Source organism: Eleutherodactylus coqui, chromosome 2 (genome assembly GCF_035609145.1).
Source record: "Eleutherodactylus coqui strain aEleCoq1 chromosome 2, aEleCoq1.hap1, whole genome shotgun sequence".
Taxonomy (NCBI): Eukaryota; Metazoa; Chordata; class Amphibia; order Anura; family Eleutherodactylidae; genus Eleutherodactylus; species Eleutherodactylus coqui.
The window spans coordinates 18,007,975-18,022,129 of record NC_089838.1 but is presented as its reverse complement, the minus strand read 5'-3'; the positions used below and the strand labels follow the sequence as shown (position 1 = coordinate 18,022,129).

The 14,155-nt window shown below is 45.2% G+C and overlaps 1 protein-coding gene across 1 annotated transcript; it reads left to right on the top strand.

Annotated features, from left to right (window-relative positions):
- The first annotated feature begins 3,203 nt into the window (after window positions 1-3,203).
- LOC136610219 (platelet-derived growth factor receptor-like protein) lies at window positions 3,204-10,170 on the top strand. The gene is made up of 6 exons (XM_066589458.1): window positions 3,204-3,307; window positions 4,574-4,904; window positions 6,693-6,844; window positions 7,459-7,752; window positions 9,480-9,619; window positions 9,785-10,170. Exons 1-6 carry the CDS (start codon window positions 3,259-3,261, stop codon window positions 10,004-10,006), a joined length of 1,188 nt encoding a protein of 395 aa, XP_066445555.1. The 5' UTR covers window positions 3,204-3,258; the 3' UTR covers window positions 10,007-10,170.
- Window positions 10,171-14,155: the final 3,985 nt, after the last annotated feature.

Below are 14,155 nucleotides of genomic sequence, written 5' to 3'. Positions count from 1 at the left end.
CCTGGAACGTGTACTGTAAGGTTACACCTAAAGAGACCATAGGATGTGATGCATATACATATCTTTGTGACTATATGGCATATCGCCCAACTGTTCCAGGTTCGGTGAGACAATTCTTAATTTATAGGGCTGTCCTGGTGTTCCAGGAGACTGGGGCAGATAAAAATTGAGTCGAATATAAAGAACAGCTATACTCCACCCCCCACCCCTTGGTCCATGTCACTTGCTCACTTCCAGGTATCTCAATCACATGCCGTCTGGTGTGTGATCGCTACAGACAATCACTGGACTAGGCTAATGTAGGGCTACATGCATATGAGCGAGGGAAACACTTGTGACCCTCTATTAGTGTGATCGGACACAGAAGGTGTAGCGTAAAAGGGGCATGGCCTAACAGAAATTAAGTTTGTTGCTTTGCAGGAATTGACGCTTTTTTTTATTGTTCAGTTCGGTACACCCTTCCAAATGCAAAAGAGGGAAGAACAGATGGACCAGAACAAGATTATAGTCCAAAAAAATTGGGGCACGAGTTCTTCACTACAGACACTTGACTCTAAACTGCCAGGTAGGCAGGGAGAAAAGGAAAAATTATGGGAATTAGCAGATCCTAGTGAAAGGTTCCCAAAAAATTCCTTAGGGCACAGCCATTACTCGCTGAGTCAAGCAGCAGTATAACACAACGTCCTCTCTGATCTATGCAGCAGGCTCGCAGGGTATGGACAGGCAGGCTGGAACAGACTGTGCTCTGAAGGATGGTAGTGAGGACCAGCCAGGATGTACAAGCCGTTTTCATCATCTGAGGCCGGCAAGCAGCGCCGTACTGATGGGCTCAGCGGAATAAGCAGATAGGGGAGCACACACCAAGGGCTCTGGGGCTGCAGTAGCAGCTACAAGCCGCATGCACCCGATGTTGCAGTGTAGGATCAAGACGGTGACCGCAATCCTGGTGCCCAGCAGCAAGACACAAACAAGTTCACGATGCGCTAGAGGGTCTTCCCTACACAGCTCAGGACCTGATCTAGAAGAAGCTCTTCTGTGCCTGGACCTCACAGGCCACGTAAAATGACGTGTCGGGCCAGATTCAACCCACGGGTCTTGAGTTTGACATATGCTATACAGGGAGAAGTCTTAACTGTCACTTAATAAAAGTTCTGACCACTCTTGCATTATTTTCGGTACCACCCTCGTCCATTTATTATGCTAATACAGTTTACACAGATGTATGGTAACGGGCAACTGGAAGTTTAATGAGATCAGCACCTGAGGACTGGAACCCTGTAGACAATCTGCTCATTTCAATGTTTTTCCTGTGGGGGCGCTGAATGGAACACTGGTTGCCAGATTTGCCCAAAGTTTATACAATAACAGGTCGCTGAGAATTCCAGGAGCTGCACACCCTGTGACCAGCTTATTGTTGGAGGATCTTTCTACAAAGGTATTACCCACGCAGACACCCCTTTAAATACAGTGGTAGATGTAGTAAAGAGGTTGATCGCTTCCCGGACAACATTTCTCCAATAGCTCCAACTGCCTTAACCCTTTCCAATCCACTGTCTGACCTCTGAAGACATTATGATTTAAGGCCGTACAGCTCCGATGTTGGAAGACGTCCGTCGGGGTTCTCTTACTGTATATTGGTCTGCTGTCGAAGCCTATCCAACGTGTCACCTCATGCAGTACTGGCTTTAGCCAGCATATAGCGCTGTTGCATAACAGCAGAAAAAGAGGAAGCCACCTAGGAAAACAAGGATACAAATTGGATTGGAAAGGGTTAAAATAAGCAGAACCATACTTAACCCACCTCTGTCACGGGGATCCAGCAAAGTTGCCCCGCTGTCGTCCAAGTGACTATTGTAGAGGATGACGACAGAAGAACCCACCTGACTATTGCAGCCAATCAGAGTCTACAGTGTTCTGACCTTACGATGTCCCGGATGTGAGCGCTGTTGCCAGGAGAACGGGTAGTAACGCTGCAGCGCTCAGGTGACTTCCGCTGATATCTTAAACAGGAAGCACTAGGAGGATGGTGGGGCAACATTTCTGGATCCCTGCAGCAGAGGACAGATAAGTACTGTTCTACTCCTTATTTTAAGGCAGTTGGAGTTATTCCGGAAATGTCCGAAAACCGGGCAACCCCTTTAAGGAATTGCCCCATCACTGGAATGTGGGTGTCTGGAAATGCTGCCTTCCTCTCCTGTCTGTGTTCCTTTAAGATACAGTAGCTGGTCCAGGTCTAGTTTTAGAAAAAGTGTAGTCCTAGTCAAAATGAAAAGTGGGGACCCAAATGTTGAAATATTATTGAAGTATTACCAATGATACCTCTATACAAGACCCAAAAAATTCCACCGCATCATCACCACTACTGTTATCACCACATAGTGACTAAATAATCCCACCAAACTGTTACTGAATAACACTGCTGTACAAAGACCAATCTTACTACCATACAGTGCCCATATAGCTGTAGATGCCAATTCCACACATTGTGAAGATCAAATAAGTGATTACGGTAGAGTTACTTCCAGTGACTCACACATGATGACTTCTCTGATTGTAGTTATCAACTTTTCCATCTTGCCCAGACCGCCATGAAGACTTCTTCCAGTTCTATCCACTTCAATTAGACAAGCCTACAGTACTCAGAAAGGCCATTACGAAAAGTACAGCGTTGAGTATAAACAAGTTCATATCTAAATGTAAACTTTGAAGTGGCCGCAGTGCTTGGATGAGCACCACAGCCCCTTCAATAATACTTTGAGCTGACAGCATTATTTGTCATCAGACCCATGGTCAGGCCAGGGCTTTTAGGCATGGCTCACTAGCTCTGCTCTCGGGCCAGGAATTGAGGCTATAATACAGGCACACAAATGTGACAGCCCAAAGGCTAGGGTTGGATATGGTTACACACAGTGATCTGGGCCATAATGACCCTTGCATCCAACCATACATGGTCTTGAGCACACATGAGCACTCAGTCTCTAAAATGTTACTACTCGGCTAAAACAGTTTTTTATGTCATTTTGGCTACATGTATCCTGTTCGCAGACTCCCAAGGTTCCTTCCAGCAAGTTCCTGAAATAACCTGAACTTTATAAAGTTCATCCTTCCATACAATCCCACCTCTTCTTTCCTTCTCACCACCTCCCTGCAATGTCCCCTCCGGGCACCTCCCCTCCTCCTGGCAGGAATCCTGTGACCCTCCATAGCTATCCTGTACACACAATTTCTCACTCTGGAGAGGAATTTGCAGAACTAGTCATGGACTGTAAACTGCTGCTGATCCTACTACCGAGCCTCTTACTTCTAGGTAAGTTCTGCCTCATCTGTTCCCCCCCATTCCCGATACTATAGCTCATCTACATCCGAGCTCTATGCACACATCTAATATAGGGACAGAGGGATAATTGTATCAAGGTTCGCAAATGTATAACTGGACCTCCTTGTGAAACTCTGAAAGCCATAGTACTGTACGTTCTTTGTACTTCTCAGGCCTTGTTCACTTGAATAGTAGTAGTGTGTCCTGCAGCCCAATGAAACTGCGTTACTCATGGACGTTTCCTCCAACGGCGTCCGCCATAGAGCACAATGTACAAGATTTAAAAAATCCTAAGAGTTGACTATTTTATATATATATATATATTTGTATTCACTACCTGTTTCATTCAGGTTAACACTTTGCTCTAAGAAGGTAGAATTACATAACTCATGCAATACTGTGCACTACTTGATACACCTTCAGTAGCCGTTGGCCGAATACTCATTTAGCCAACAGATAAAGCTTGTCCACATTGTCTTCTGCACCATCAGTTTAAAGTATGGAATTCGGAAGTGTATCCCAGCCTAACCACGGGTCTTTGGATCCAAACTTTAAGAATTATACCCGCGTATGATGCCCTGAGTTCGGACCCTCGGTTAGCTGGGTGCACCTGATCATTCATGATTTTTTCATGGGGGTAGTGGTGAAAGCTCCTCTGGACTCCTTTGGCGGCTTATCTCCAGAAAGAACAAAAGGGTCAAGCATTGAAATTCAACATCATCCATCAAGGGAAAGTTGGGAAGCCTCATTAGAGAGTCGGCCTGTTCCAGGTACTCGTAGGGTCATTATGGTTCTCAGGAGTCCAGGGACATACTTTTTATACTTACCTAGCACCTCATTGCCACACTATCACCTGCGGAGGTCAGTGCATGGACAATACAGCAGACGTATCTACAGATACACTCTCATAGAGAACAATGGGAGGACATGCGTGCAGTCTGCAGAGATGAGTCTGCTGCACTGTCTGCGGCGGCTTTCACAGGTGATCGAGTGGGAATGGGGACTGGGTAAGTATAAAAAGTACATCCCCGGACTCCTCGGGACCTGCCCTATGAGCACCATAACTTTCTTTGGTACTCATAGGTGGTGACAGGTTTCCTTCAAATCCTGACACCAGTTTGCCTAAGAATGTTCCCAAAACTACCCAGAAACACCCTGTTTAAATAAATATCGACATGCATATAAAATTGGTAAAAGTGGCAAGAAGTTTGCACGGTTTACAGTTTTTAATATATTTCACCATCACTGCATTCTCAGCTGAATGTGATGTCAAGCAAAGACCGGAAAAGACTGCAAATAAAAAGGCAACAAAGCAAGTAGCCCTTGGGGTGTCAACCAAATCTACCACAAAGAAGCCCAAACAGGAACCCATCAAACGTCAGCCCAAGCCTAAGCCTGGTACTCCTTCCTTCCAGGGCCAAGCAGCTGGGTCTATTCTGTCCCAGGTTCTGCCGACAGGAAGGATTCAACAGGTTGGTGACACAGTGACCATAAAAGCTGGTCAGACCTTGGATCTCCGCTGTAAAGGCACCTCTGTACGCTGGAACTATCCTCCTTACCTGCAGGAGGATGATGAGGGAAGATTGAAGTAAGTAGAATTAGTAAAACAATGGTATCATCAGTGTTATGTAATGCATAGATAGGATGCTATGGTTTAATTCAAATGGGATTCCCTCTTGGTATAAAGTCTTGATTGGCAGCATCATATCATTCCTCTTGCGCATTTTCTACCAGTCAATTAGCAGGACCACTTCCTATAATTAAGGGCCCCATGTGGCGCAGAGTGTTAAGGGTGCAGAAATGAAGCCTTAAGCTCTTGCTCACGACCTGAAGGTTCAACCTTGAGTCGGCTATCTGACCCAAGCGGGGGATGCCCTCCATCCCTCCAAAGTTGGTAAAATGACTACCCAGCTTGGTGGGGAGGTAAAGATGACTGGAGAAGGCAGTGACAAGCCACCCCGCAAAAACAGTCTGCCAAGAAAACGTCATGATGTGACGTCACCCTAGGGGACTTTACCTTACCCTTCTATGATTGCTAGAGCTACAAAGTAAATACTATGACCATATTTTAGTTTTCTGCACCTTTTATTTCTATTATTTGGTGGAAGCGTAGGGCTTACCGAGTAACTGTTTACTTTCCCGAGCAGCATGTGGGGGGGGGGGGGGGGGCAGCAGGGGGGAGAGAGAGATCTCTCTCACTCTCCCCCCTGCTCCCTCCCGCTCCCCCCCCCCCCCCGCCCCCCCGCATGCTGTTTGGGCGAGTACACAGTTACTCAATAAAACTGTTACTTGATGGAGTAGCAGCCTTAAACAAGCATGCTCGCTCATCTCTAGCTAGCATGTGTTAGCAGGAGTGTAACAAAGTAGCAGTGGAATAGCAGCCCTTGGGCAAAAGGAGCTTTGTGCTTGACCATGTCACTTAAACTCCCACCTTTCAAACAAAAACATTATGAATGGTACTGGTACTCTGGAGCAGTAAAGAAGTTAATAGAAATTCTCCTAGTGGTCTAGAGTAGTAATTCGGTGAATGGTAATAACCCTGCTGATCTAGGGTAGTAAATTAGTTAATGGTAATGCCCCTGGTGGTCTAGAGTAGTAATTCAGAAAATTGTAATAACCCTGGTGGTCTAGGGTAGTGAATTGGTTGATGGTAATACCCTTGGTGGTCTAGAGTGGTAAATTAGGGAATAGTAACATCCTTGGTGGTCTACAGTTGCTGAAAAAAATCATGAAAACAGTTCTGGTGATCTAGGGTAATTGGAGGAATTAATTGTGTTGTACCTGATATCCAGAGGGTTATTTACCTCCCCAGTTCTATCCTACTGTGACAAGAATCTGAAAATGTCAAGTTTTTTTCTCGCTCATCATGTTCAGTTTCCTCTAACTTTGCCATGCACTATTCATGGAAGTCACATTATGGCAGGAAGTAGTCAGCTCTGGGCGACCATCATTAATATGATGAGTGCTCTCCTTGGTCACGAGGAACAATCTACCCCCTTAACACAGGTGTTTGGCCTGGGCAAGCATCCAAGTTACATCAAAGGAAGCCATTTGACTGCTTTATTTGGAAAGGGCACGCGTTGGGTTATTGGTCCTAGGACTTGAGACCACAACCACTGTAGGGGGTCAAACAAAATTCTATATGTGCTGAGATGTCAACTGGTCCAAGACCCAAACTGGAAAAACCATGTGTATGTGTATGCAAGGCATTTATGAGCAACCCCAATTAGGTTTTGGTAGCATTTTGATTCCCCATGAGCAATATCATGCATATACCCTATAGACTGCAACGTTCTACTGAGATGTTATGTTCTGTCAACCAAAGAAAGTCACACATGGAGGCTGCTTGGTCCCTCATAGATGCATTTTATTTCAGGCTTAAACACTTCGGACGTTATAGTCAACTCATTCTTGCAAACGCTTCAGCAGCCGATACGGGGGAATTCAGCTGTGGGGGTTACCAGTGCGATGGACATGACTGCCATGATGGAGAAGAGAAAACTGGCAAGACCTTTGTGTTTGTCACAGGTGAGCTTTTCTAGACAACCCACTCGGTATGTCTACAATTAATGAAAGAGAGGACTTGGTTCTGGTCAAAAGGCAGCAACTAGATAGAAATTAGGAAAGTACAGAAACTCCACATAGATCATGTTCTTGTTCAGCTTTGAACAAAAGTTCCTTGATCCCAATGCCAAATTCGTAACTGGGCCCCCACCTACCATGTGCCATTTAGAATACTGGTGTCTTGCTTTGTGGCAGCAAGGACTTTGGTCTCCCTTAAGCACCAGAGTCCAAGTATAAATATTACCTCTGTACTCCTATGTCCCTGGAGTTGAACCTAGAACCCTAGTTCGGTTTTGTAGGATGTTCTGCACTGAAAGTATGGTCTACTACCCTTTTCAGCATAGCTGAAAAAAGGGTATGCCACCACATACCGCCCTGAAGTATGCCAACGGGACATTCTTTTGACATACATTGGATCAATCGGGCTCCATGAATGTGGTCAGTGTAAATATGCTATGTGATCGTAACATTACAATGAAAGGAAACACCATCACGTAAGGTTAATTGATGCCACACTGTTTTCGCTTGATTGTTGAGCCCATACACTTACATCCTTTTCTCTAAATCTTTTCGTGTAGATCCTCAGGACCTCTTTGTCCCGACAGAGGACTACTATGTGGTTATCCAGCTTCGAACACGACAGCCAGCATTACTTCCATGCCAGGTCACCAACCCGTTGGCCAAGGTCACTCTGCATAGAGAATTCCCACCAGAACAAATCCCTGTGGATGGGGCGAAGATTGCTTTCGATGTGAAGAAGGGATTCATCATATACCAACCACAGCTGTCTCTTGCAGGATCACTGTTCTGCATTGCAGAGCTCGGAAACCTTCGGCAGATGTCAACTAAGTACATGCTGATATATGTACACTGTAAGTTATTTTATCATGTGCCACCAAACTCCATAGAAAACCACATTAGGCCAACCCTACAAGGGTGACCTCTAAAATGTAACACGAAACAAAATGAAAATCAAGCCAAGTGACCTTGGCAGCCAATTGCTGGCTTCATTGCTAATATGGTTTCCATAGTTCTAGATCTTTGCTGCAATCAGTCATTGACTGCTATGGTCAGTTGGCACCAGACATGTCATCCCTATGCAATGACAACGAAAAGCAGACGGTGACCTTTGTGATCAGCAGTGTGGGAATTGCCCCTATATTTAAAGTCCTAAGTTCTCGCTCATGATCTCAAGGTTGCAAGTTCAATCCCCGCAGAGGTCAGGTAGCCGGCTCAAGGTTGACTCAGCGTTCCATCCATCCGAGGTCCGTAAAATAAGCTAGGGGTAAAAGATGACTGGGGAAGGCGATGGCAAACCACCCCACAAAAACAGTCTGCCAAGAAAATGTCACGACGTGACATCACCCTAGGAGTCAGTCATGACTTGGTGATTGCACCAGGGGACTTTACCTTTACATAGAAGAAGGAAAGAAAAAATTAGCTTACCAGTCTTCTTATGGCACTTCAAAGAAGTGCTTCTGCTGCTAGTAAGAGACTTTTGCCTGAGTCTGCGTGAAAATATAGGTCCTCCTGACCTATCTTTGGTTCGCAAAGTGCAGAAGCCTCCATAGACTCCTATGGGAGACTATGCCAGCCGGCCAGCAAAGGGAGATGAAGGGGTTCCACAGCAGCATGGCTGGAGGGGTTCCCCAGCAGGGGAGATGAAAGGAATCCCCGGCCATGAAGGGAACCCCCCGGGAAATGAAGGGAAGCCCCATGGAGTCCCCTCATCTCTCTCCAGCAGCACATTTTATCAGTCCCTCCCGTTCATCGTGGAAAGATCACGGCTGAAGCTTGGTACTTCAGCGCAGGAAAATCGCCCGTTCAGACAATTTTGTATGCAGTTAGAGTTGCGATTTTTTTTGCGCAGGTAACAGCTGCGTGAATTCCATGCCCGTGTGAACAAGCCCCAAGGGTGCATCCATACATAGCAGATTTTCCGCAGTGCGAAAATCTGCAACAAATCCTCACCAAAAATCTGTGTCAAAATTTGCCCCTTTTGCAGCGTACTTTAACGTGGACTTTGTGGATCTGCAGCAGATTTTATCTCTTCGATTGAAGGGATGAAATCTGCTGCGGTTCACACCTAAATCTGCAGCAAATTCACCAAGTGTGAACATAACCTAAAGTAGGGCTCCCACTCTTGGGCCTGTGTTGTATGCTTGCCCCCTGGGTTAACATTTGCTATCCAACCTCTGGGGGAATGCTTCGCCATTTTGTCCTGTCTACACATACTCTCTGTTTCCCTTTGACCGTTATGGTTGGCATGTTGTGCTACAAAAAGTCTCCATGTAGCCCTGACCAGAGGCATCATACGTATGTATTATGGCTCCATATTGCATGGATCTGTAATTTGGAGCTGCATTTCCATATTCATGGAGAATACATTGTATAGCATAGGTACCAAGGGGTATCTGGAATGTCCGCAGGGAATATCCAACCATATCGACTCTGTGGACCATCAAACCAGTACATGGTCTCGAAATGTCATCTTAAAAGGTGTTGTACAGTATGGTAGTTCACTCCAGGTTGCACTAAGACACTGATAACTTTACTAAGTGTATAGTAATATATATGTCAAGCTTTTATACTTTTGCAGACCCATCAGCTCCACCTAAACCCACCATTGAAGCGTCAGTGAAGTCAGCGCGAGCGGGAGAGAATTTTGTAGTTACTTGTACAGTTCTAGGTGAGCTGGAGATCAAAGTGGACTTCACATGGGAATATCCAGGACAACAGGTAAAGAGGACTGAATAATTCTTAGCCCTGGGAATGCTGAGAGTTGTAGTATTGTAGAGCCGCAGGTTGGAGATGATATTATGTGCTATAGTATACAAGCCATAGCCAGAAATCCTCATTAGAACTTCTGCGCAGCCTCAGACTCACAGTTCCGTGTTTCTACAGATCGGTAGACCTCCTTATGTCCGGGAGAACGTTTCACAGACAAGACGTGGAGGACAATTAATGCAACAGTCGGAGAGTATTTTGTATATCGATGAATCTCGTGCCGTGGATGATGGCATTTATACCTGCACAGCCCAAAACTTACAGGGGAGCACGTCTGTAACCACAAGGGTCACCGTCCTCGCACCAACATCTACCACCAGAGCAAGAAGCCAAGGATGAGACATGCAGGATGCATTAGTCTCTTATGACACAAAGAGTTAGAGAAAATGTAAAACTTGTCCTTCTGTTGGCCATGTCCGGCAGACTGGTTCACGTTATATACACGGTGGAGTCATGTTGTATCTGCTGCATTAAAGTGTCATTAAATTCTCATTTCCAACCAAGTTTCAGGTTCTCAATTATTGACTCTGTGCCATCTTGCCAAAATTACCTCTTAGGGCTCCCACACACTTGCAGCGTTACAAAAACACAAGTAGGTAGGAGCCCTTACAGTACCCAATCCAAGCCAGGCTAATGCCTGGGGACTAATAAATCCCTTTAACCCCTTTTTTTTCCTTATTTTCTTTTCTTCTCCAACTTCAAAAAATGATAACTCTTTAATTCATCCATTGACGTTCATGTCTGAGGACTTCTTTTTGGAACGGGTTGTATTTTTCAGTGTTACTATTTAATGTACCATATACTCTACTGAAAAACTTTTACAAATTTCTAAATGAATTGTAATGGCTAAAAAATGCAATTCCATCATCCTTGGGGGGAGGGGGGGTCTTCTTTTTTGGAAAAAACTAATTATTTTCTGTTGCCATCTTCTGACCACTCTAACTTTTTAAATTCTCCTTCGACAGAGTTGTGGGAGGATTAGTGATGAGCGAGTGTACTCGTTAAGGCAAATTACTCAAGCGAGTATTGCCATTTTCGAGTACATGCCCGCTCGTGCCAAAAGATTCGGAGGCCGCCGGGGGTGAACGGTGAGTTGCGGGAGTGAGCATGGGGGAGCGGGGGGGGGGGGGGGCGGGCGAAGAGCGAGATCTCCCTCCCCGTTCCTCACCACTCACTCCCGCCGCCCCCGAATCTTTTGGCACGAGCGGGCATGTACTCGAAAATGGCAATACTCGCTTGAGTAATTTGCCTTAGTGAGTACGCTCGCTCATCTCTAGTGAGAACCTGTTTTTTGCAGGATGCCCTGTAGTTTCTATTGGTACCATTTTGGAGTACATAGGATGTTTTTTATAGCTTTTTATGACATTTTTTTTCTTGGAGATGGGGTGACCAAAAAATTACAGTTCTAACAATGTGGGATCGATAGTACGTTAGTAGATTTAATAGATCTGACTTCTATGGATGCAGTAATACGAAATTTTTTTTTTTTATTATAAATATGGTAAAAAAAAATTTTTTACTTTTATAACTTTATTTTTTCTAATAATTAATAAAATGTTTTTTTAAACTCATTTTAACATTTTTTTAGTCCCCATGGGGAACTTGCGACCATTTGATCTCCTAGAGTATAATGCAATATCGTAGTAATGCATTTTACCACATTATGACAGGCAGTAATCAGCCATGGTAGCCCTTTGGGCCTTTAGCAGGCCCCAGGCTGCCATGGCAAGCGATCGATACCCTTTTAAGGTTGATCCCATCTGCAAATCAGAGCTGAAGATTGCTGGCCTGAAGGGTCTCTCGACATCATAAGGTACAGAATATTGACGAGTTCTGTAGGAATGTGAGACACACAGAACTTGCACGTTCTAATAATCCAGTATTTCAATGGACCACATTGAAAAATTGCAGTATGTCCTATTTTCATGTGAGTCTCGCATGAGGATAGGACTTACTATGCGCAGTCTCCCGCATTTGGCCGGGGTGTCTGTGCGATGTGAGTCACACCTGAGGATCTCACCGCGTAAATATGGCTTTAGAGGGATTTGTCTAGGACAGATGCTTAAGGGCAAGAAGTGTGTGGCACGAGTGAAGATTAGCAACAGGCTCTGCATAGGCTGTACCCCAGGAGACGTCTAGACATCTCTCTATTTTGAGTTATCCAACAAACTTTCAATGTTGCTTTTTGTACAGTTGCAACTAACTTTAAATTGACTCAACAGAAAAAAAGTCAAGTTGAAGTTTACTGCAATTGTACCAGTTTGTAGGATCTTAGCCCAGCATATGGGCAGAGAACATCTTGTGCGCAGGCTCCAACTCCAGAAGGCTTTTGCCAATGACACTATGGTCGGTCGCGGGCTCACTGCCGAACGTGAAAGCATGCATATGGTGCCAACAGAATTGTATGGACTGCACTGTACTTCAGTTGAGCTGACACGGAGTGTTGGATTACGTAAACCATAGGCCCTGGGCTGTCCCCCAAACTTGGACCCCCACCTTCCTCAGTTTTGCTCTCCCATGCTCCGGCCAGGAGGGACCTTGAGGTAGTGTTGGGGCCTGCCCTAAGTTCAGAGGAATGGGGATTTAACATCGGCCTTCCATTTGTCTAAGGCTTTTTTAAGGGGCCACATCTTCTTCCCACGGGGGCAGTTCTGGAGCTCGAGTACATAGCTCCTCTACTGGGCCATAGGCCTGATAGTGAGCCCACTTGCATTTGAGCATTAGTGCAATAGGAAGAACCTGTAGGCATGATACAGCACCCATCAGGATACCAACCTTCTTCCAGTACTCCATAGCGTAAAGACCACACCGTCCACGCCGGCGTGATTATTGATGTCACGTGTGTGACCTCCAGATGTCCTGATATCTCTCGTGTCATCCCACAGCCAATGGGAATCTCGTGTAATATAGTAATACTAACATATATGAAATGCTGTACCTGAAAACAACCACCAGAGGTCGCACTGGTACCATTACAAATCAACGCAGAATTTCCATACTGAGAATCTAATAACATGAAGCTGTCACAGAATATGGTGCTTCACGCACCCCCTCTTTACTCATCCATATTACAAGCACATAAGTGGGGCTGTAATGTACTCATTTGAAAATGGCCTGATATATAGAGATGCAATATATATTAAAGTTCAGCCATTTCTATTGTAATATATTTTGGTGTCAATCATCCAGATTTTTTTCTTGCATAGTACCCCCGTTTCCCTGAAAATAAGACATACCCTGAAAATAAAACATAGCATGATTTTCCAGAATTTTTGAGGACGCAAAATGATTTTTCAGGCTTTTTGAGGATGCTTGAAATATAAGCCCTACTCCCAAATTAAGCCCTGCTAACAGTTAATTTAAAAAGGCAATTTAAATAGTGTCCAGGCAGCTATACATGTAAAAAAGTTAAACCTTTTTGAACAAAACTTAATATAAGACACTGTCTTATTTTCGGGGAAACACAGTAGTTATCATCAGCGGCAATGAGAAAGCACTGTGATCTACAGCAATTCAAGTACGATAATCATAAAAATCACCGTAGAGTCCGTGCCTAAGATAAGGATGCTATTGCTATTACACAGGTGTTTCTACCCTGCAAAACGCAGGCAGAGAACTACTGATTGCCCAGCGTGCCCATCAGAGGAGCTCCGCCTGTGTTTAGCGTGGAGCAAGCGGGGCTGGCTCTAGGTTTATGTGGGCTCTCAGGCGATCAAGCCCCAGTGGGCCCCCTTTCTGTCTCTGCATTGGCCGTGATAGAAGGGCTTGTCTCTGCTTAATGACACACAGACATCTTTGGCTCCTCGCTTTCCCAGCAGCCTCACTACTTTTTCCACACTTCTACGCAAACTCTCCATCTGAAGTGCCCCAGATAGCAATAATGCCCCTTTTTTGCCCCATTTAGTAATACTCCCCTTTTAACTTCAGTCAATAATAATGCCCTCTTTTACTTCCAATCAGTAATAATGCCCTGTGCTGGAAGTCCTGCGGAGACAGTGGCAGTGACTACAGCTGCTGAGGAGAACAAGGGAGGAGAGCATGTACTTTTTTAATGTTATTAATCAGACTAAATAAAATTAAAATTGGGGCCCGACTGTTGTGCTGACTCTGCAGCCCGGGTCCCTTTCCCCTCCTGAATACCTGCAGCCCAGGTCCCTTTCCCCTCCTAAACCCCCGTGCACTGTGATCCCCACATCCACATTGAAAACCACTGCAAACCCAGAAAAAACTCATGTGTCTTATCAATGCAGTTGTTTATGCTATTGCAACGGCACCTCAACCTGTCGAGATAACTGCAATGCAGCACCTGCAGACTCCTACCATGAGGCGACCTGAGTCTGCCACCCGATGCCGAGTCTGCAGAACCTCAGAAAGGCGGCAGGTTGCCATCCAGCGGTTAATTACGTATTTTTACCTAACAAGTAGTTCACTCATCCAGCCTGCAGCCCCAGTCAGCTGATGGGCTCCATTGATATGACCCTTATCCTC

Excerpts from the sequence above, each read along its gene's own strand:
- LOC136610219 (XM_066589458.1), top strand. The coding sequence starts at position 3,259 with ATGGACTGTAAACTGCTGCTGATCCTACTACCGAGCCTCTTACTTCTA. Across the intron at positions 4,905-6,692 it reads GATGATGAGGGAAGATTGAA|GCTTAAACACTTCGGACGTT; the intron begins GTAAGTAGAATT and ends ATTTTATTTCAG. Across the intron at positions 9,620-9,784 it reads GGGAATATCCAGGACAACAG|ATCGGTAGACCTCCTTATGT; the intron begins GTAAAGAGGACT and ends GTGTTTCTACAG.